Source organism: Megascapheus bottae, chromosome 9 (assembly GCF_031878675.1).
Source record: "Megascapheus bottae isolate mThoBot1 chromosome 9, mThoBot2.hap1, whole genome shotgun sequence".
Lineage (NCBI taxonomy): Eukaryota > Metazoa > Chordata > Mammalia > Rodentia > Geomyidae > Megascapheus > Megascapheus bottae.
In genome coordinates, this window is record NC_143517.1 from 9,766,105 (window position 1) to 9,790,468 (window position 24,364).

Consider the following 24,364-nt stretch of genomic DNA (forward strand, 5'->3'; position numbering starts at 1 on the left):
TTTTGCTCAAGGTTAGGGCCCTGCCACTTGAGTCACACTGCTACTTCCAGCTTTTTCTGTGTATGTGGCACTAAGGAATTGAACCCAGGGCTTTGTGCATGCTGGTAAGCACTCTATCACTAGGCCAAACTCCCGGCCCAGAGACTAAGAAATTTTTAACCTTCCTAGCAAACCACATTTTTCTTTTTTGTTTTTGCCAGTCTTGGCTTGAGCTCAGGGCCTGACCACTGTTCTTGGACTTTCTCAAGGCTAGAGCTCTACCACTTGAGCCTCAGCACCCCTTCTGGTTTTTTTCTATGTATGTGGTGCCGAGGAATCGAACCCAGGTCTTCGTGCATGCTAGGCAAGCACTCTACCACTAGGCCAAACTCCCAGCCCCGCAAACCACATTTTTAATGAATACCATGCTGATGCTCAGAAATGAAGTCTAAATCACTGAACAGAGTATACACTCAGAGTCAAGAGAAGAAAATTTTTTTCTATTTCTGTTCCTTTCTTGAAAGGAAACTATTTCTACCTCAGCAATCCAAGTAACAATCTCTGCCTCTAGAAAATTAGAACAAAAATTAATACTGTGCAGTGAAACAAACACAAAAATCACTTACTAGCCAGATAGCTTTAGTAGTAAGCTCTTTAACATGTAATAATGTAGGGTAAAGGTCAGGATGAGACTAATTCCCAAATCTTACAAAGATGGAAATAAAACAATATTACAAAGTAGTCTTATTTATAAACATAAGCTTCATGAAAGCCTAGCACAAAATGATCCATAAATGAATTAATTTACTCAACCAATGCTTTCTACTTTGTCCTATGCATGAATGATTACATAAGCAAAATAAAAATGCTAGCAAATAGACTGGCAATAGCTCATAAATGAGACTGTACACATATAAACAATCTAAAACTACTGGAACTAATCACAGATTGATGGGAATAGGATGAGGACATAGAAATCTATTCATTGCAAAAAAAAAAAAAGAAATCTATTCATTGTACCTATCAATAACAATTAGAATATCAAGTTTTAGGACAGATCATTAATAAGTCCCTCAAAAATATAACACTTACAAAAAATCTAATATAAGACAAAAGACTCTCATAAGAAAAACCATGGAAGGAAGTTTAAGAGATAAAACACTATAGATCGGCCAGGAGTTTGGCCTAGTGGTAGAGTGCTTGCCTAGCATGCACGAAGACCTAGGTTTGATTCCTCAGTACCCCATACATAGAAAAAAAGCCAGTGGTGCTGTGGCTCAAGTGGTAGAGCCCTAGCCTTGAGAAAATCCAGGGAGAGTGCTCAGGTCCTGAGCTCGTGCCCAGGACTGGCAAAGAAACCCCAAAACAATACAAAAAAAAACCCCACTACAATCATAAGAAAATCCAAAGACTTCATTTTATAGAAACTGACAAGCTGATCCAAAAGAAATAAGTTGGACCAAGAACAATGAATAAATTGTTAAAATAGAAAAATAAGATGTGGGATCCTGAACTATTAGCCATCAAGTTTCCATGAACATAGAATACGCAAAGATGAAAATTCGAATAGACCAAATATTAAGGAAGAAACAATAAGTGAATAGGAGACTATAAAGTTACCATTATTTGCAGAATATACATTGCCCACTTTAGTATTCTTAAAAAATCAATACAAAACCCATTAGAATAATAAGATCACTCTCCATCCCTGTGGACATGATAATGAAAGTCCCTAATGTAACTTGCACAAGCAAAAACACTATCTTGAAGAACTGACAGCTAAGGTAAAATAAGAGTTGGCCATGTGCAAAGGAGAAGAAGGTACATGTTGTAAGCAGAGGAAATTGTAAGAAGTGAACTTTTTTTTTTTTTTTTTTTTTTGCCAATCCTGGGCTTGAGCTCAGGGCCTGAGCACTGTCTTGGACTTTCTCAAGGCCAAAGCTCTACCATTTGAGCCTTAGAACCACTTCTGGCTTTTTTCTATGTATGTGATACTGAGGAATAGAACCCTAGTCTTCATGCATGCTAGGTAAGCACTCTACCACTAGGCCAAACCCCCAGCCAAGAGGTGAACCATTTTTTAAACAATAGTAGACATAAAGGCAGGTGCTGGTGGCCTCATGCCTGTAATCCTAACTTTCTCAGGAGGCTGAGATCTGAGGATTACAGTTCAAAGCCAGCTCAAGCAAGAAAGTGCACGAGACTCTTATCTCCAATTAACCATCAGAAAGCCGGAAGTGGCTCTGTGGCGCAAAGTGGTAGAGTACTAGCCTTGAGCTGAAGAGCTCAGGGATAGTACCCAGGCCCAGAATTCAAGGCCCACAATAAAAAAAATAATAAAAAAAAAGTAGACATAAGTAAAATATCAACGTAAGTTGATTTACAACCAACAAATGTGGTAAGAAGTTAGAGCACTGAACAACTAGCCAATAGGAGTACTGAAAAACCCTGGCATCCAAGAGTTGTGCTCATGTAAAAGTGTTCACTTCTACTGAAGGCAGTGGCACATCTTGAAGAACTTTCAACAGGCAAATGAGATGATGAACAGGTTTTTTAGAAAGAGCAGGCTTGAAAAGGACATTTGATCCATAGATAATGAGAGCTACAGGAGAGAAGACAGGGAGTCAAGAGTCAAGTGGATAGACTAAGAGTCGTGTTCTGAGTGGAAGGTAACAGTGGCATGAACTGGGATAATTTGAACTGTGCTGGTGCCAGTAATTGTCACTCCTGGATGACAGATAGCTGAGTGGAGGAACGTGGAGGAAGTCCCATAGAGTCCTCATGTTCTTAAGCTGAAGCATTCTCAAAGACAACCTCAGCGTTGCTTTCCCATATTCTTTTCTTCTCAATATTTCTTTTTGTTTGCAGTGCTGGCAATCCAAAACCCAAGGCCATTTTGAACATGCTCAATGAGGCCCACAAGGAAACTATCCACTGTTTTCCTAATGGGGAAACAAAATCTGAAAAACAAACAAACAAACAAAAACAACGTACCTATTTTTATCAAATGATGTCCTAGCCAAACGAGACTGCAAGATAGCTGTTATCTGTGAGAAGAAACCATTAAGTAAGTGTAGTAAAATATCAATGTAAGTAAATTTACAACCAAAAAAGAAAAATGTAAGAAGATTTACCATGGCTGTTTGGTCACCCAGTTTATCAAGGCAGGATGCTCTGTGAAGCTACAATATCAAAAACACACGCGATTAGTTTTCCTGGAAGGTGACAGTAAGTTACTTCTTAAGAAGCAATGAACATTATCACACCATGAAGCAACAGTAATGCTCAATAGGATTTCTGATATGTCTATGGCTTGCTCCTAATACTCAGTTTTCAAATTCAATGTATTCAAGTAAGTCTGCAACCTATTTTGTTTGTTTGTTTATGTCAGTCCTAGGGCTTGAACTCTGAGCCTCAGCACTGACCCTGAGCTCTTCAGCTCAAGGCTAGCACTGTGTTCCACAGTGCTACTTCCAGTTTTCCGGTAGTTAACTGGAGATAAGAGCCTCACAGACTTTTTGTACCTGGGCTGGTTTTGAACCGTGATCCTCAGATCTCAGCCTCCTGAGTAGCTAGGGTTACAGGTGTGAGCCACCAGTGCCTGGTGAGAAGTACAGTGCTACTTTTTTTTTTTCCTGCGTATGTGATACTAAGGAATCCTGCATGCTATGCAAGCACTCTACCAGTAGGCCATGCTCCCAGCCCCCTGCAAGCTATTTTAAAGAGAGGTTAAGTGGGGCACTAGTGGCTCAGAAGGCAAAGAACTGAGGATCCAAGTTCAAAGCCAACACAGGCAGGAAAAATCCTTGAGACTTATTTCCAATTAACCACCACCAGAAAAGCAGGAAATGGAGCTCTGGCTTAAGGGATAGAGCAGCAGGGTGAACACGCTAAGGGACAATGTCCAGACTCTGAGTTAAAAAAAAAAAACAAATGTAGGCAAGAAGAAAATTTCAAATTCAAAAACAGTTTCTGCCTCAGTGACTGAGTCTTGCAAGGGCTTACCTGCAGCAATGTCTCCACAACATCTTCTACCTTCCCAGAAACATCCAACTCAAAGAGGTATTCCATTTTGCCCTGGCAAAAGGGGAAAATTTCAAAACAACGAGAAAAGGTACAAGCCAGCCCTGCCATTTACTATAATCTGCACAACACCTGCACAACCAGACAACACTCTGTCTGTTCCTGCTTAAGGTCTCTGGAATGAGAGCCCCAAGGAGGCTACAGACTCATTGCTTTCCACTGCTGAGGACTAAAATCTGTTCTTGTTCTGACTCCTGGAAAGGTAGAGTTAGGGTTTTTATCTTGAGGTCTTTCTTTTCTTTTCATGGAGGCAGTTATCCTTATAAAATTCTCTCAAAACGGTTTCTAATCTCATATTGTAGTACACTGGTGTTTTGTTTTGCCTTGTTTTCATTTATGTTAAGATATTTTGCTTCTTGTCCTTCTTCGATCTACTGTTGTTTGAAATGTGTTGTTTAATGAATACATATATATCTGTGAATTTCTGAGCTCTAGTTTCTTAAATTTGTAAAGATTTAAATGACCAATGATATGCTTTGTCTTGGAAAATATCCTATATGCTTGAGATGAACTTGTGCTCTATGGTTGTTTAGGAGATGCTCTGCATATGTCTATTAGGTCCACAGTGTTCAAGTTCTGTTTCCCTCATCAATGTTCTCCCCATGGTTGAAAGTGGGGTATGAGAATCTCCTACTATCCCTATGCTGATGTTTGTTTCTATCTTCAGTTCTGTCACTTCATATATCTAGGTATTCTGAGGATGGGTTAATAGGTTTTATGACAACCAGTCACATAGAGTTGAAATATTATTTCTAGGTATGTATGGGAGAGAATGTTTCTGAATGAGATGAATAATGTATAGAATGAAGAAAGCACAGTGACTATCCCTTGATATGTGGACCTCATCTAATCTGTCTAGGGCCTGCCTAGAATAAATTATTTAAGTGTAAAGAAAAACTACTCATTGTTTTCAAACTGGATTACTGGTCTTTCCTCAACTTAAAATAGAACTTAGAACATTAGCCCGCCTGGGGCTGGATGTCTTAGCAACTAGCACATGAGATAATTTCTTATAATAATCTTTTTACACATATCCTTATGTGTCCACATGTGTATGTGGCATACATTCGCATGTATGTGAGTACACATACATATACATCCCATTGGCTCTGTTTTTCTTTTCTTTCTGGGGCTTGAACTCAGGGTCTGAGTGCTATCCTTCTCAAGGCTAGAGCTCTACCACGTGAGCCACAGTACGATTTCCGGCTTTTTTTTTATGTGTGTGGTACTGAGGAATTGAACCCTGGTCTTTGTGAGTGCTAGGCAAGCATTCTACTACTAGGCCAAACTCCCAGCCCCAGGCTCTGTTTTTCTAAAGAATCCTAGTACACACATTTGTAAGTGGACAGATTATACCCTAGATGCACTTGTAGTACAGACAGTCTCAGTAGAGATTTCAGAGGGAAAGCACCCCACGAGTAGTGAGGAAAAAGTCTCAGAAGATTTTGTTAATGTACCCAGATACTGTTACAACAACAGAAGAGTAGAGATGAGAGGTAGGAAGAGGCGATAAGAAAGGATAATCCCACATAGTCAAGAATTATCTTGCTCAAAATGACTACAGCACCTCCTGTGGGTGATTAAGCCAGTCCTTATCATTTTTGAGTAAAACACCTATAAAACACTACACATACAGTTTCTGCCTTCCATGAACTGCTGACCATATAACTGAGGCCACCATTCAGCCTGTGAAGCTGTATTTTCCCAGAGTGACATTTGTAATTCAGAGTTAGCCATGTCCCCAAGTCCTATAAAAAAAAAACACCCCTTCACAGTTTGAAGCCAACCTGGCTAAAACTCTTAGCTCCGATTATTGACCATAAAGGCAGAAGTGAAGGTGTAGCTCAAGTGGTTAGGAGCATTAGCCTTAGAGCACAAAAGCTCTCAGGAACAGTATGGAGGCCTTGAGTTCAAGTGCCAGGACCAGTACAAAATTATAAAGAGGATGAGGAAGAAGAGGAAGAAGAGGAAGAGGAGGAAGAGGAGGAAGAGGAAGTGGAGGAGGAAGAGGAGGAGGAGGAGGAGGAATTGTTGAAAGAATGCCTTTATGCTTGTTTGAAAAGTCCTGCGGAGGGCTGGAAAGGTGGCTTAGTAGTAGAGTAGTAGAGTACTTGCCTAGCATGCATGAAGCCCTAGGTTCAGTACCACATACACAGAATAAGCCAGAAGTGGAGCTGTGACTCAAGTGGTAGCACATTAGCCTTGAGCACAAAGAAGTTCAGATAGTGCCCAGGCCCTAAGCCCCATGACTGGCAAAAAAAGAAAAGTCCTAAGGAACTAGACATTGTTCCAGTTGTAAGAACCAGGCATTGGTCCAAGTTAATTGAATGTTCTTGGACTCAAGTCTGTAGCTCCCTTGGATAATTTTAACTGTGTGATAATCTCTGAGGTACTAAATTATTAGATTTGATTAAAAGTGTTAAGAGAATCACAAAATCTTACTGCTTAAAATCACTATATAAATTTTCGGGATTGTTTGAAACACTTTACTTACCCTTTCTATTTTATATGGTGCAACAATATTATGTTCTTTAATGAAATATACCTGAGAAAGATAAATCAATACTTGTAAAGTCATATCAAAAACTTTTCTTGTCAAGAGTAAGTATACATTAGAATGCTATAAAATGAAATGTTTTTACTCACTATTTGCAAAAGTATTTTCATCAGTATTAGTAGGATTTTAAAGTTCTGATATTAAAATACTAAAGAGATCCAGCAAGGCAGCAAAATAGTAACAGTTATTGGGTAAATGAATGTTATCATTTGCACCAAACAGACAAAGAAGGATGCTCATCTAGGTGCTGCTTAGATGAGAAAGGGCTAAACAGGCATTGGTAGGAAATACACAAAATATCTCTTCCTTCAAGTACACTGGGTGCACAGTGTTCATACTGGGCGGCTAGGCTTCACTGCTTATGTTAATTCCGTAGAACAAGCAACAGCATCTGCCAAACCTTGGACCTCCTCACGCCTCTACCCCATCCCTGCCTTTCTTCTGTTCACAATGGAGGGCTGTCTCAAAGGCCGGCTTCTCTATTAGGGCATAGCATGGCGGGGGGGGGGGCGCATGCAGTCCAAGAGTAACTGGCATCTGGCATCCTCTCCCATTCCATGGAGAGGATAACCACAGGTAACCACACCCTGTAGTCTCACATCCTCCTTTGGCTATTTTCTAATTCCTTTTTGTGGTAAAACTGTTTGCCAGAGCTGCTTGTACCTACTCCCAGGCCCATAACAGGTTCTCAACACACCACCCTTTTTTTTTTTTTTTTTTTTTTTTTTTTTTGCCAGTTCTGGGGCTTGAACTCAGGGCCTGAGCACTGTCCTTGGGCTTTCTCAAGGCTAGAGTTCTACCACTTGAGCCACAGCACCACATTTGACTTTTCTATATGTATGTGGTACCAAGGAATTAAACCCAGGTCTTTGTGCATGCTGGGCAAGCACTCTACCGGTAGGCTAAACTCCTGGCCAACCCACCACCCTTTTGAATCCACTCCTCTGATGGACATGTGAAGTACAGAAGACCTCCAGGTCACAAATCCAACAGACAACTCTCAAGACTTCCTTGGCTATCCTTCTCAGAGCCTATGGAAGAGCCCATAGCCCTTCCTAGAGCTTTTTCTACATAGCTTCGAGGGGGGCCTGCTCCTTATCTCTTTTTTGAGCCTTCCTCCCAACTGCTAATGCTTTTGAGCTGTTAAGTCTTTAGACATCCCTGCCTATACTGAGCCCCGGGCAAATCGTGTCCTGTCCCAGGACATAAAAAAACTCTTTGGAAATTTTCAGTTCTCCCATTTTACCTTTCTACCATCAGCTTTCTCACTGAAGCCTAGAAAAACGTGATTCCCAGCTTCGCAGACTTTTCTTGAGGTCTGTAGAGCAAATCTCACATTCTAAACCAAGCCTCCCCTTCCTTCCTAAGTTTCTACTGCAATAAAGGTACAAAATAAGTCTTTCTTGATTGTTTTTATGCCCTGCCACTAACCTAGTCAGATTAGGGTTTGTTTTTTTTTTAATTTTTTATTTTTGCCAGTTCTGGTGCTTGAACTTAGGGCCTGGGCACTATCCTTGGGCTTTCTCAAGGCTAGCTCTCTACCACATGAGCCACGGAGCCACTTTTCCTGTGTACGCAGTACTAAGGAATTGAATTCAGGGCTTTGTGCACGCTAGGCATACTTGGTACTTGGTGTGAATCCTCCAAGATCTCCTTGTTCCATCCTTACAATCTATAGGCAGCTCTTTGCCAGTCTCCAGAGATTTCCAAACACATACAAACCAGATGATGTCAATTCTTTCCCAGCTCCCCAAGTGGATTTCTCTTTTGTCCCTTATTCTCAAACCTGAATAAGGCTCCCCTGTTCCAGCTTCCTTGAAAGCACTTTTCTAGACTCTCCCAGCCCCATGTACTCACACGTCTGTGCTACAACTTTCTCAGTGATTCTCCCCAGGGCTCCCTAGGATCTCAGGGATTCTCTTTCTCTAAGCCTGAGAGTCTTTCTCTCCAGCCTGAGAGTCTCTGGTCTTGTGACAACTTCACAGCAAGGACTCCCTAACCACTCTATGAAAAGTAACACAGTAATGCTCTCTATCATTTTAATGTCCTTTTGTCTTATTTACATTTTTTGTAACATTCATCATTACTTAACATTGGAGAGAACATATGACTGTCTTTCCCATTGAAAAGAAAAGTTCATGGAGGTAGTAAAGCTTTGAATATCTACATCTTTGGGGCCATAAATATATCTATTGAATCAATGAGTGAAAAAAAAGTAATACTTGCATGCATGCCCAAGCACACATATGCCTGTGTGTGCACATGCAAACATGTGAACACATGCACACACACACACCTTGTTATTCTAGCAGTAACAAAAAAATTGGAGCATCAGATTATGTTTCTGACTTGTAACCTAGAAAGTAATAGTTTAAAAAAATAACAACACAAAAGCTGCCTGGTTGTACACTTAATATGAGAAGTTTATACGTGAATGAGTAGCTTGATGTTAGGCTGGCTTTCAGCTGCTTTGATTTGAAATCTCTTCTACAAACTATTAAAAGTAGGTAAAAAGGACTTGGGGGGCTTTATTTCTAATCCTGAAGTTATTAAAACGTTGCTAAAATGGATCAGTTTTATAACAAAAATGTAATTTCCAACTGAAAAGGCACCTCTCTTGTCAAAAAGAATGGCTGGGAAAAGGGTCATGAAGTGATAAGATACAAAGACATGTGAATACAGAGCTGAACAGAATTATTAATACTGGTGCAAGATAGACAATAAGAATGTTGAAGACATCTCCCTAAATATTTTATATCTTTTATTTTTTTAATAGAAAGTGCTGGCAGAAAATTATCCAATCTGAATTTTCCTAGTTTTCATAAAACAAATTTCAACACATATTAAAAAGTGTTCTTCATTACAAAAAAAAGCATTCAGCAATCCTCATCAAGCTGAGTCTATTCTTTTTTTAAAAAAATTTTATTGTAATTTATAGAGGGGTTACAGTTACATTTACCAGATAGTAGGTGCATTACTTCTCATACATTGATACCCCTTCTCATGTTTTTCCCCATTTCCCTCTCCCCATCCTCTCCCAATCATCTTGGTTTCTCCCCTTCCCTTTCCTATTTCAAGTAATCAAACATATATACAATATATCAGGTAACACAGTCAGGTATAGTAACAAATGAGATTAACCAAAGTACAACAAAAGAGAAGAGAAATAAAATAGTACATTAAGAACAACAATCATACAAGATAAAGCTCTTGTTTCCATATCCTAGAGATCCTTTCATTTAGTCTCATCCTATATGTGAGTCTATTCTTTTTAAATCCTCCATGCACTCAAGTGAGAGGCTATGAGTTAAGTTTTGAAGCCAAGACATCTGGGTATCTTTGTCTCCCACAACTTGTCTTATACTTTCTTGGTTTATGTTTCTCTGAACAATGTAAGACACAAACCTTGGAATTCCAAATGGAAGGAGGGAGGAAAATTGAACAAATACAGTCATTATATTCAGCATATATTATGTAAAAATTGAGCTGTATAACTTTTGGTTATAGATGGGTTGGGCAAAGATAAGGAGAACAACAGAAAAGGTAACATTGGTCAAAATGCAATGTACTCATCTGATTTGTGGAGTTAAACCACATTTGTATAACAAATTAAAAAACAAGTAAATATCCAGGTGATGGTGGCTCATGCCTGTAATCCTGGATACTTAGGAAGCTGAAATCTGAGGGCCACGACTCAAAGCTCACCAGAGCAGAAAAATCTGTGAGGCTCTTATTTCCAATGAACCACCAGAAAGCTAGAAGTGGAACTGTGGCTCAAATGGTGGAGTGCCAGCCTTGAGCAAAAAAGTTCAGAGACAGCATACAGGCCCTGAGTTCAAAGCTTTGAGTCAAGGCAACACAACTAATGTATCCTTTTAAGAAAGAAAGGAAAATCCAGAGCCAAAAGAAAATGGTAGATCCCATTTCATTCTTACAAAAAATCATACATAGACTATTATGTAAGGAGGAAACTATGTTTTACTCTGTCCTCTAATGCCAGTACTCTACTGAGCATAGTAGTGGATGCATAAATGAATAAAGAATATATCTGAAGCAGGGTGCCAGTGGCTCACCTATCATCCTAGCAACTCAGGAGGTCACGTTCTGAGGATCATGGTTTGAAGCCAGGTGGCAGGAAAGTCAGTGAAACTCTTATCTCCAATAAACTACTCAAAAACAAAAAACAAAACAAAAACCCCCCAAAAGCCAGAAGTGATGCGGTGGCTCAAGTGGTAAAGTGCTAGCATTGAACACAGGACCTCAGTTCAAGCCCCAGAACTGGGGGGGAAAAAAATCAATCAATCAATCTGTCTGTCTATCTGGATTGAATAAAAGACTGTAGCATAAGGGTCATGATAGAAGACTATCCATCTTGTATCAGTGCTGGGTTGTCATGAGTCAGGCTGACTTCATTAAGTAGGTTGGCACTGCCTTTTCATCTTTAAGATGACTGGGAGGCCACAGGAAGAACTACAATTCCTTCATCTCAACCCTCCCACACTGTGGGAGCAGACATCAAAACCATAAGCCTAGGAAGTGGTACTGTAGCTCAAAGTGGTAGAGCACTAGCCTTGAGCTGAAGAGCTCAGAAACACCCCTCAGGCCCACAGTTCAAGCCTACAACTGACCCAAAAAAAACAAAAACAAAAAACCACAAGCCTATAACTCGCTGCATGTATATAAATGCATGTATTTCTTAGTGATTAAAATTTAAAGACATTTAAACATCTAATCTAAGTCTTTATTTTATATTTCTACCAATTTTGCCATATGAAAAATTATAAACACACACATATATATGTACCAATGTTCATGTAAGTTGGAAGGTACTTCTTACCTGATTGAAAATGAGTAAAATTCCCCCTGATTTTTCCCTAGAATGTAGATAAAAGTCATCAGATATATAAAACTTTTTGACTGAAGTAAAATTAAACAATCAGTAAAAAGGACATACTTAGCAAAGTGTCTACTGGCTCCATTTTCTCCATATTTTCCTATTTTGATACAATCTCTCAAAGGAATCTAGGTAAAATTTAGAGAAAGTACTGTAAGCAAAGATAATGTATACAAAAAAACTATAGGCATGTTTCTTTTTCACATTTAAAATGTATTTACCTTAATGATGGGCTGGGAGATTTTATCTGGTTCAAAAATAACTGACTTTGAACATATTTTTAAAGATCCTCTGATTTTCCTAGGAATCACAATAGAAGGGTCACACATTGGTAATGATGCATATTAATTAGAAAGTAGACTTTAAGACATCAGCTAATAAAAGTTCAACAACATGATTAAAAAGAAAAATATGACAGTCTGGAAACAAAATAACAACCACCTCCCCTTATCTCCACCATCCTGGAAGTTTGGGAAATCTGTGCATGTGGTAACATTCCAACTTTATTAGTTTATTTTGTCTTCACAACTATTCTACAAAGAAAATTAAGGACAAGGAGCATCACCAAATGCTTTGTCTACCATGTTTTTAGTAAATACTGTTGGCTTTTAATTCTGCAATATTAAGCAGTTAAAATGGATTAGGTAAAAGGTTTCTTTGTTGCTGTTCTTTATAATAATAGAAAAATTAAGTTTGAATTTAGCACATAAAATTCCCTTGACAGTGATTTTGGGGCGAAACTTCAGAAAAAAAATTTCATGGCCTCAATTAAGCAGTTTTTAAGATTACAAAGCAAGTATTATAATACTAAATTAACCTGATATGGACTTTTTCATTTTTATATTTTTCCTGGGACATTTTTTGTGGCCTTAGTAAGTTTTGGAAAGAAACATCCTCAAGCATTTCAGGGAGCAGCTATTCATTTTTGCTATTCATTCAGCTGCCTGAATCTAATGAAAATTTACACACTTTATTTTTCTTTTATGGATCAAACCAAGACAATTGTTTATTACGTAGTTAGATGTTAGGTCAGGAGATAATGAAATGAAATGAAAAAGTAGAAAGAAATGACCTCATGGTCAGTTTCAAGAGAACATTTTGTCTCTAGGTATAATTTTAAAGATACTCTGTTCTTTAAAATCACTTCAACTCCAGTGGGACTCTGTTTTTTTCAGTAGTCACTCACTGATGTCCTCGTCAGTTCCCTCACTTTGTCCATCCTAAGATACTCTTGTCTCCTTGACTTAACTGAACCAATTGCAGCTGGCCATCCATACCCTAAGTCCCATATCCACAGATTGAGCTAACCTCAGACCAATTTATTTATTCCAGAAAGTTATAAAAGCAAAACTTGAATTTTGCTATATACAGAGTACTGAATCCATGAGAATGAAGTTGTATAATAGGCACTATAACCTATAGGCAACTTAAATAGGAGAATGTGTATAAGTTATATGCAAATACTAGGCCATTTTACAGAAGGGGCTTCGGCACTCAAGAATTTTGGCGTCTGTGTAGGCCTAAGAAACAATGCTGTCTGGATTCAGGGGGACAACTGTATATCCACATATACATTTAATTTAAAGTGCCTACTGGTTAGAAACAAACTTCGAACAAATAACATTAAAAAACTCAGTTTTATATTCTGAGAAAGTCTCTTCCTTGCCCATCTCCTAAAGAAACACACCCTATTCTTTTATGGGAAGGAAATATTTACCTTAGCTTTCCATATTCAGTGCCATGTACATAGATGGGGAAATTCACCATATTGAAGGTTTATAATCTCTCAAAGAGTTTTTGAAATTTATGCTAGGTTATTTTTGAGTTACTGTATGCACTTTAATACTCAAACTTACACAATAACTTTCAAAATAAAATTATATAATTTATAGACATTTTCAAATACAGACACCCCTGTATCGATCACCAATTACATCAGCAAATGACCTTATGTGCTCATTTCTGTTTCCTACATACAGTCCTAGGATGAAGAACTCTGCAGAACTCTGCAGAAGCAAGAATGAGTCCTTTTTGTTTTGAGGAAAAACAAAACAAAACAACAACAACAACAACAAAAACTACTACTATTTTATTCTGGATAATAAAGAAGAGTTAAATCCCTCTGTGGTCTTACATTGAGTTTTACCAGTATCAGGCATCACAGGGGTTTGTAAGTTAGGGCACAGGCCTTCACAAGCTCTCTTACCTTTCCTCCACGCTGGCCACATGCTGAACATAAGTAGCGGTGTGCTGTTCAAAGTAGTATTCCTCCAAGTTAAGCAGCAGCAAGGAAAACCTAAGTGGGGGGAAAAGACCTTTCTGTTATATTTTCTGAAGGCTTTAAGAAGAAAATACTTTTAAACTGTTGGGGACCTACTGTGGGGTCAATGACCTTGGACCTGACCTTGGACCTACACAACTGTATACACAAGGAAGTAACTCTTATCAGGATAACTTTAAGCAATGTCAATCAGTTCTTATCAGGATGACTTTAAGTAATGTTAATCCTTTCTCATTTATCCTATATGTGACTTATTTACTATTTTGTATGAATGTAGCCTCTGGCAGTTCCCTAGTTTTAAGAAGAGTATTTAAGGTCGGACTTGAAATAAACTGGGCTGCAGACCTCCCGAACTCCATCTGTTTGTCTCTCTTTTAATTTTTCCTAGTCCTTGCCCCTATTTCAGGAATCCCAATCTGCGAACCCTGGTTTGCTGCCAGCTGGCCCTGGCATTAAACTAGCGGACACTGCAGTGCTTTCCCAGCCTGTAACTGAAAAGACATTTGTGAAACATATACTGAATGATACACTCCTCTCTATCCCATGAGTCAAAATGATGCCAAAAGGTGAAGTTCTTGTTGAATAGCAGTGGCTTATAGTTGTAATCCCAAGTATGCAAGAGACTGAAATCTGGAGGATCATGTTTCGAAGACAGCTCAGATAGACAAACTCATGAGACTATTATCCCCAATTAACCAGCAAGAAGCTAGGAGAAGAGGCATAGCTCAAGTGATAGAGCACCACTTTGGAGCAAAAAAGCTAAATGAAAACATGAGGTCCTGTGTTCAAGCCCCTGTACTCGCATCGTGGTCCCTACACAAAATTCTTCACAAGGAGGATGCACTATCTTTAACATAAATATATCAAGTTTCATGACATCAAACGTTTTTTCTGCTCTCTTACTTTCTGTTTTTGCATCTCTACTCTGCCATATATCTCCTTGTTCAAGGTCACATTTCATGGTGACCTGAATTCTTGTTACTTCCCCAAGACCACATTCTTCTTTTTTTTTTTTTCTTTCCAGTCCTGGGCTTGTGCTGAGGGTCTGGGCACTGTCCTTAGGTTTTCTCAAGGCTAGAGCTCTACCACTTGGGCCTCAGCACCATTTCTGGCTTTTAATTTATGTATGTGGTACCAAGGAATCGAACCGGGGTCTGCGTGCATTTTAGGCAAGCACTCTACCACTAGGCCAAACTCCTGGCAGACCACATGCTTCTTAAAGATGGTAAATAAAAAAAATTCTTTGTACACAACAGTATTTAACAAGTAAAACAAGCTGGGCACCAGTGGCTCACACCTGTAATCCTAGTTACTCAGGAGGCTGAGATCTGAAGATCACAATTCAAAGCCAGCCAGGGCAGGAAAGTCTGTGAGACTTTCATCTCCAATTAACTGCCAGAACACCAGAAATGGATCTGTGGCTCAAAATGGTAAGGTGCTAGCAGGAAAAGTGGTGAAAATAGATACATCCTTTGTTTCACAGAAATACCATGGAACATCCCCAGTATTGAGAGATATGGAGAAAGCTTTCATAAAATTCAAGTGGATGATGTTGAAGCTTGATATATTGGAAAAGGCTATTTAGATTAAATACTCAGGTTACATATATATGTTTTCTTTCTATCCTTTTGAATTACCACTAAAATGTGAACAAAAACATATTAAGTGGTAAAATTCAGATTAAAGCAAACTAAAGAGACATGTAAGCTACAAAGAGATATGAGTTGATGGATGTGAGATGGAAAGCAGATGGGCACAATCAGTAAAGCCCAGAGATGAGACTCTCAGATGCTTGTAATGAAGATACCACTCAAAGCAGAAAACAGTGAAGTCACAGAATTTCCGAAGAAAATCTTGTGTAACAAGATGACACTTATTTGTGAAAGAATAGTTCCAGATCACTAGCCTCTAATAAATACACAAACACAGCAAAAACAAGTCAGAAGAATGGACCTTAAAAGACTAGAGACAATGCAGGAAACAACGGAAGGAATTTAATAAGTGAGAGATTGTTCATTTAAAAAAACAACCTGACCCCCAAAAAACTGACTCATAAAGTTAAAATTAATGACTGCAGAAACTAGCTTTACCATACTTATAGGTTACTTTTACTGACCTCTATTTTTAAATATGTGTGTATAATCAGAAGATGTAGGATTGGGGATGAATAGTTCTCTGATTACAGGAAGCTTAAATCAGGGGGAAGACTTGCTAATTACCCTGACCCCCACCTTTTTTTAAAGTCTCAATGACTAGAAACTCTTTGTTCCCTATGACCCAGCAATTCCACTCCTTTGCATTTACCCAATCATCCAGAAACAAGGACATACTAAATCCACTAGCACAATGATATTCATTGCAGCACTGTTTACTATAGCAAAGATAGGGAACCAACCTAGTTGCTCCTCAGGTGATGAGTGGATCAACAAGATGTGGTATTTATACACAGTGGAATTCTATGTTGCTGTCAGAAAGAAAAACATTGCCCCATTTGTAAGGAAATGGAAAGACTTGGAAAAAATCATATTAAGTGAAGTAAGCTGGACTCAAAAGGAACATAGGCTCAATGGTTTCCCTCATTTGTCATAATCAGTAGAAACCTTGGGCTCTCTTAGCAGAGATTTGCAATAGAGCAAAACCTAGATACACAGGCCATATAGTATGACATTAAATGAAAGGACCTCCAGGATATAGAAACAAAAGCCATATAATGAGTGATTGTTGTCCTTAATATACTATGTAATCTCTCATCTCTTTTGCTATCCCTTCATTATCTCATATTGTTACAGCATTTTACCTGTTATCTGATATATTGCGTATATGCTTATTTGGTTATTTGAAATCAGATAGGGAAGGGGGAAAACAAGGTGAGGGTTGAGGGTGGGGGGGGGAAATGGGGACTAATACATGAGGAAGGGTATCAATGTTTATGAAATTATGCACCTGGTGAATATAATGTAACCCTTCCATTAATTACAATCAAAATATATGAAAAAAAAGAAACTCTTCGCTTGGTCTGGGGCCATACAATCCTTTCTTCTCTCCTTATCTCCCCACTTCTTTTATTAAAAAAAGAAAACTAATGTTCTTCACAAAGGCAGCTACAAAAATGTATAGTTAAGACTGGGAGTGTGGCCTAATGACAGTGCTCGCCTAGCATGTACAAAGTCCTGGGTTCAATTCCTGGGTACCATATACACAAAAAAAGCTGAATGGTGCTGTGGCTCAAATGGTAGCGCTCTAGCCTTGAGAAAACTCAAAGACAGTGCCCAGGCCCTGAGTTCAAGGCCCAGGACTGGTTAAAAAAAAAAAAGTATAGTTACAAAGCACAAGCCATTTTCTGAGATAATTAGCTCTTCCAAAACTAAAATATGAACCAAAGCCACCATGATGGTTAATAAATTATTGCTTCCTAAATTTATCCATATGTATAATTTGCAGATAGATCACACAAATAGGTAACAGAAAAGGGACATAATGAAAGAGTACTGTCAAAGGTAATATATTAAAGGGCTTATTTGGGAGTTTGGCCTGGTGGTAGAGTGCTTGCCTATTATGCACGAAGACCCAGGTTCAATTCCTCGGTATCATATACACTGAAAAAGAAGCCGGAAGTGGTGCAGTGGCTCAAGTGATAGAGTTCTAGCCTTGAGGAAAGCCAAAGGACAGTGCTCAGGCCCTGAGTCTAAGCCATAGGACTGGCAATAATAATAATAATAATAATAATAATAATAATAATAACAATAATAAAGGGTTTATTTTTAGTTTTTTTAATCAAATAAATTTAAACTTTTTAATAGAAAATGTTGACTTTTTCCATGTAAAATTATGACAATTAAATTTTTTTCATATATTATTTATTGTAATTAATAGAAGGGTTACATGATATTTGCCAGATAGATGGTGCATTAATTCCCATACATTGATACCCTTTCACATGTCTTGGTCCCCATTTCCCTCCCCCACCCCCACCCCTCATCCTGTTTTCCCCCCTTCCCTATCCAATTTCAAATAACCAAATACAAATATATCTGATATATCAGGTAACAAAGTGAGATAGTGTAACAATATGAGATATCCAAGGGACAGCAAAAGAGATGAGAGATAACATAGTACCTTAAGAACAACAAATCATTCATTATATGGCTTATGTTTCTATATCCTAGAGATCCTTTCATTTAGCGTATGACAATTAAATTTTAACAATGATTTGTAAACTATTCTTCATGGATTCCATATGTTAAAAAGAATACAATCAATTTTCTGCAATAGTATGGTTTCATTCTATATTGTTAAGAAAACTTGTCCTGGCATAGCCCTAGTTTAATTCCTGTAAAGAGAAGTGTGGGGTCATTCTTTTAAGGTAAATTTTCTCCTTGCACAAGTCAATTAAAGAAGAAAAAAAGGTTCTTTATCCTCTCTGTTCCAGAGAGCCTGTCAGGGATGGACCTGAGATTCACAGCCTTATCCACAGTGGATGTAGCTTGCTAGCCAATCCTGTGTCTAGATTATAAATGTAAATGTGAGGTCAGCTCAAAAGAGAAAGTGCTGTGCCATCTCCAAGTTGCATGAGGGTATTATGACACCCTTAGGTTAAGCTATATTACAGTGCCACCAAAGAGCTGGCTTACCAAATTAGCAAAACAATGTACAAATTCTGAAAAGGATTTATAAGGAAGAACAAGAAAACTGGTAGGCAAAAGGCAACACCACCATCCTGCCTCCTCCTCACAGGAAGTATTCCCTCTTCCATTAATACACTGACAGCAATCTATGGGGGAGGGGACATGCAGGGGCAAAAACAGTGTGACAGTGTGATACTAGGGGTCCAGTCAACACTCCCACAACAAAGACAAGTCAACAAGACAAAAGCCCAACCAATGTACTGAATCCAAGTTTCATATAATGTGATAAATAAGCTCAACAACCTTTGGGGAAATTATTCTATTTTAATTTCTAGGCTCAAAGAAAAATGAAACAACCCTGTAGAAATGTGATGGGACCAAAGAGTAACAGGCAGGGGAAACAAGCAGGATTTGTCTATTAAAGATTCTTCTTGGTCTAAGTAGCCTTCTTCCCTCGTGCAAATGATGGACAGAACTTGCACAGAATAAAGGTGTTTAAGGGAGAAGACAAAGTGACCATAAGTTTTATGGATTGCTTTGGGAAAGAGGAGTTCCTGTTTCTATGGTTCGGCTTGGGGAAGCAGTTCTGGCTTCATGACTCACTGAGTCCAACACAAAGTAGGTAGGAGTCTGAGACTGTTCCTGAGGCAGCTGCTAAGGTCTCCCAGTCTCTTTAAAGTATACAATGCACCAAAGACTCATACTTTTAAGGCATCATTTCCTGAGTCCCAACACAGTCAAACAATATTATTCCAACTATCTCTATTAACATCAGTTTGTCCTTTCTTCATTCTGCTCCTAAGACATCACAAAGATAAACTTTCAGGTGATAAAAATCAATAGCAATTTATATTTTTCTGACCTAATGACACAACGGTCAGCAGAAAAGTCCATCAGTAATTTGGCATGACTTCATAGTGAATTCAGGCTGAAGATTTTAGTGGCTTATAGATAATCTGATATATGGAGAACTAGCACTAAACTTATGAGTGTGCATATTCTTCCAAAATCTCTCAAAATTCCTAGATCTCTGAAACAATTCAGTGGTTCTACATTCAAATGCTCTCATGATTTTATGACAAAAGTCATAAGCCAATGAAGACCTCTACTTCCTCACACATCTTATCAAGTTCACTGTGACAGTTTCATGGTGTCATGAACAGCGTGGAAAATGACATTAACTTTCTCTGCCATAAATCAATGTCAGCAGTCAAGTATTATTTCATTTCAAACAATGGTAGAAAATTTTGTTTTGGTGTTGTTTTGTTTTTATGCTTCCAGGATTTTTTTTCTTAACTTGTATCATTTTTAAAGCTTCTATGTGTGGGTTTTGCTTTGTTGAAGTTAGTAGTGTGTGGCCTGATGCAATATTAAGAAAAAATTATAAATTCACAGAAAATCTACTTGAATACCATTCTTTATTTGCTTGTCTGACTTCTGTAACTCTTCAGAAAAGATCATTCGGATTAGAAATTCTGAATTACTTTTTTGTTGTTGTTGTTTTGTAGGTCATGGGGCTTGAACTCATCCTGGGCACTGTCCTTGAGTTCTTCAGCTCAAGGCTACCACCCTATCCATGAGCCAAGCCCCACTTCCCTTTTTCTAGAGGTTAATTGGAGATAAGAATCTCAGATCCTTTTGTGTCTGGGCTGGCTTTGAACCTTGATCATCAGATCTCAGCCTCCTGAGTAGGCTAGGATTATAGGGGTGAGCCACCACGACCCACGTGAATTACATTTTTGACAGTTCCACATAATTCTTGGGTCAAAATGTTTTGTAGTACTACCGTTTTCCTTTCCTTGAAAATTTCAATTTCTGCTTTCATTCCATACATGGTAGTATCTTTAATCCCTCTGAGCTCTACCAATAAGTAACTCAGTATGATTAAGGTTTTTTTTTTCATTGCTACTTAATTAATATTTCTCTTCAATACTGAGAATTAACTTTCCAAGCTCTCTGCAGCATTTAGATATATTAACATGGGAAACTGTAATTAGAACTCACTAACTCAGCCTGTATTAGTATTGCTACTTGTTTTCTGATCTACATCAGGTACACACCATTTTTTTCTATACACTAATGTAGCCTTTAGTAACTGAATAGTCTCAGTTTCTCTTTCCAATTATGTTCCCTGAAGTGTTTATGTTTTTCCCCCTTCTGGTCATAAATTCCCGTCTAGATGTGGAACTTTCTTGACATTTAGAACCACTCCCTTCTCTTGATAACAAGTCTTTTATTTCTTCATGAATCTAGTGCTTTTAGCACTACATTCTAATCTTAAATCCCATCCTGTCAAGTTTCAGTGACACTTTCAAAAGCCATGTTAATCTTCTTTTGTAATAAAATCCAACTCATTTTATTATATATATTCTAACATTTGCATATAGACATCTGATTGACTAAATTGTGTGTATCCAGTCCCAGCACCCATTTTTAAAATTTGTTTTTCATTTTTCTATTGTAATTAGTAGAAGGGTCACATTATATTCGCCAGATAGAAGGTGCAGTACTTTACAAGTACCCATTTTTTTCTCAAGTAAATTAATGGTCCCTCCTCTCCTGAAGAGGCACCATCTCATGGCTGGGCTTCTCTATCATAACCAATTCCACTATTTCATCTGGCCTTTGTAGCCTTGCCCCTCTATGGTAAAGTAACAACTCTACAATTCAACCAAACTCTTCTGACCATGCACAGCACTGTTACTTCCAACCAAAATACTTGACATAGCAAAATCTCTTTTGTTGACACCATCCATATAGATAGTTGTTTCAAATTTCAGGTCTCAATCATCTATGAGAAAGTAAGAAAGAGCATCACTACTTGCGAAGTTGTTCAGGTTTTTTTTTTACATGAAGAGCCCTAGCCCAGCAGACTCTTCATGAGGAAGGCTGAAGAAGGGAAGGTATATTTTGAAGAAAAACAATGAAAAAATGAAGATGAAAAGTCTAATCTGGAGTTACCCTTCTCACACTTTTTGTGTGTGATTTTGTTAAAATCCAGATTCTGATGGCGCTTGAGAGTCCATGTGTCTGAACAAGTTCCAGGCATGCTCATCTTGCTGGCCAATGGCCTATTAACTTTGAAAACCAAAGTTCTAATATCATACAAACCAGGTTGAGCCATTTCACAACCATCAGACCATGAAAACATAAGTACTGACCAGCAACCCACATGCCTCACGTTTAAAACACAAGCTGTATGGTTACCATCGATAGGAATCAAACTTGGGTTAAGGAACATCACTGGCTAACCTTAGCTCAGCCAGGAAGTTTTTTGGTCACTGTGATAAATATATCACAGAAGCAACCTAAAGAAAGGAAAGATTTGCTTTTGGGCTCAAGGTTTCAGTGGTTTGGGTCCATTATGGCAGGGAAGATGGGGAAAAAATAGCTTATGTCAATGGCAGCTAGAAAGAAGAGAAAATGACAGTAGCTGGCTATCTCATTCGTTTCCTTCTACCTCAACCTGCTGCTGACTGCATGGTGCTGCCCAAACTTAGGGCCATTTTTTCCCTATTAGTTAAGCCTCTCTGGAAAGACCCTCCCAGATGCATGTTCCAGAACATGCCTCCCAGAGGTATTAATTCTACTAATGTCCTAGGTACTTCTCAATCCAACCAAAAGTTGGTAATTGTGATTAATCATGATACATGACTTCGCTGTTTGGTTTTAGTGAATCACTTTACTGAGATAGGCCTTAGGTTTAAAAACTGAAATATAGAATCGACTACCTCAAAAGTCACCTCTAATCAGAGTCGGGATAACTAGGGTAAAGTGATAAGGAAATTAGACACTACATTAAAAATTGAGTTGGGTTCAGGAACTGAGACAGAACCAGAAAATAAGGCTTAAAAAATTGCCAGAATTACAAGAAATTATATCAACCATTCAATAATTCTTATCACCCTCCCTTCTTCTGATGTTAAGTGATCCTACAGAAATTACATCTGAGAATAGAAAATATGTTTTTTTGTAGATATGTGAATGGAAATAATACCTTAAAAAGGACCACAAAGACCAGAAATCCATGTCACAAGACCATCTGATTATAAGGCCAACCCAGACCCTTTGACTTATTTGAGTAACAGTATCAAAACAGGATAAATGTGAAGTTGGTACATAACTGTACATTAGGGTAACCAGCTCTGAACTGGAAATTCTTAGTCCAGTGAGAGAACATAGTATCTTTGGGTTAAAGCTCAACCAAGAGCCGTTGGCTCCCACCTTCTGAGAGTTTGTCAGAGATGGTACTGGCTTATTGTCCCTCTTTTCTAAATATTTTGCCTTGTCTGTCTACCCTAAATAAATCTGTGGTGGCCACTACTTATGTACCGTCTTTCAGAAGAATTTCAAGATTCATTTCTTCCTTATTCTGGTAAGACTCTGGAGGGTCATAGCAGGCTTGAAAAATTGAGGAGGGAGTTCCTTTCTTCTGTTGAAGAAATCTCTTCTTTTCTAAATATCCTCTGGGTTAAATAAATCTGAGTTTAAAGGCATTAATAAGACTTCATTTCAGGCACAACAGCAATTTAACTGCTCTGATATCGCTAGGAAAAAAGTACTAAAAACTTTTGCAAATGTTTGGCTGAGGTAATGAATAAGTAGGGGAAGTCTCTGAAGCCAGGCATGGTAGTACACACCTGTAATTTCAGAAATTGAGAGGTGGAGGCAAGAAGCTTGTGAGATCAAGGTTGCATAATGAACTTGAGATCAGCCTGGCCAAATTTTGAAAACCAATCTCAAAAACAAAAGTGAGGGGCCAGGAGTTTGGTCTAGTGATAGAGTGCTTCCTTAGCATGCATGAAGGCCTGGGTTCAATTCCTTGGTACTACATGCATAGAAAATGCTGGAAGTAGTACTGTGGCTCAAAAAGTAGGGCTCTAACCTTGAGAAAGCCCAAGGACAGTGCCCAAGCCCAAAGTTCAAGCTCCAGGAATGGAAAAAAAAAAAAAAAAGAAGTGTGAAACACACATAAAGCAGAAAACCAGCACAAGTAACAAATACCAACTTTCTGAAAAATGCACTTTACAGTTAAGCTAGAAGAATTCCCAAAGGAAAAATTTCTAAGGAACAAAAAGCTACAACCAAAAATAAACAAGTTGGGTAGATAGTTAAGAAGGATGGATAGAATGACACTCATCAAGATACACTGTACTTATAAACTAACATTTTGAATTGAAATCCCTTTGCAGAGCTATTTAAAGATAATAAAAGATTATATAAATAAAATATGAATACATAAATCATTAATACATAAGGATTTAAGAGTTCAGGAACCAACGAACTATTCAATCAAACTTATATAGCTTTCATACAATGCATCAGACAATCCCATATGTTTAAGGAAAAAATAACCAGGAGGTTATACAAATGAATCAACAAACTTGGTATGGTGACACATACTTACAATCCCAGCATTTAGAAACTGATTCAGGAAGAGCATGAGTTCAAGGTTACTCTCAGCTACGCAATGAGACTGACTCAAATTTCAAAGTTAAAAATTTTTTTAAAGAACGAAAGCTACAAATTAAAAAAATAAATTTAGTATTTAAGTAATGAGCAAATTGAGTAGCTGGAAAGAAAAATCAGTAATTTAAAATGAATTTATATCAGCACAGTACACAACAGGAAGCTGAATATGATAAATACTAAAGAGGCATGAGGAAACATAAAAGAGTGGAAAAGCAATATTCTAATATCTTAGTGCTACATTTTCCATCTTCTTCAGTTTTAGAAACCTCAAGCAGAATAGAAGAAATCTATATGTAGACAAACAGCTAAAGACTACAAAGAAGATGTCTTAAAAGCATCCAGAGAAAAGACAGATACATAACACATACAAAGAATAATTAGACCTGAACAATATGTGTTTGCTTCAGGCTTGCTAGAAGAGGAAACCTTTGGCAAAGCTCCGGAGCCAGAAGTGGGTGGCTCACGCCTATAAT

At 38.1% G+C, this 24,364-nt stretch overlaps 1 protein-coding gene across 1 annotated transcript in view; it reads right to left on the reverse strand.

Moving 5' to 3' along the window:
- Nsmaf (neutral sphingomyelinase activation associated factor) overlaps window positions 1-24,364 on the reverse strand; it is a 66,355-nt gene that overhangs the window by 36,359 nt on the left and 5,632 nt on the right. The window contains exons 2-9 of the mRNA XM_090338852.1: window positions 13,720-13,809; window positions 11,735-11,813; window positions 11,574-11,641; window positions 11,457-11,493; window positions 6,557-6,607; window positions 3,985-4,056; window positions 3,114-3,161; window positions 2,974-3,026 (exon numbers count right to left, since the gene is read on the reverse strand). Coding sequence (XP_090194978.1) covers window positions 2,974-3,026; window positions 3,114-3,161; window positions 3,985-4,056; window positions 6,557-6,607; window positions 11,457-11,493; window positions 11,574-11,641; window positions 11,735-11,813; window positions 13,720-13,809 — 498 coding nt within the window. The remainder of the gene's footprint in view (window positions 1-2,973; window positions 3,027-3,113; window positions 3,162-3,984; window positions 4,057-6,556; window positions 6,608-11,456; window positions 11,494-11,573; window positions 11,642-11,734; window positions 11,814-13,719; window positions 13,810-24,364) is intronic.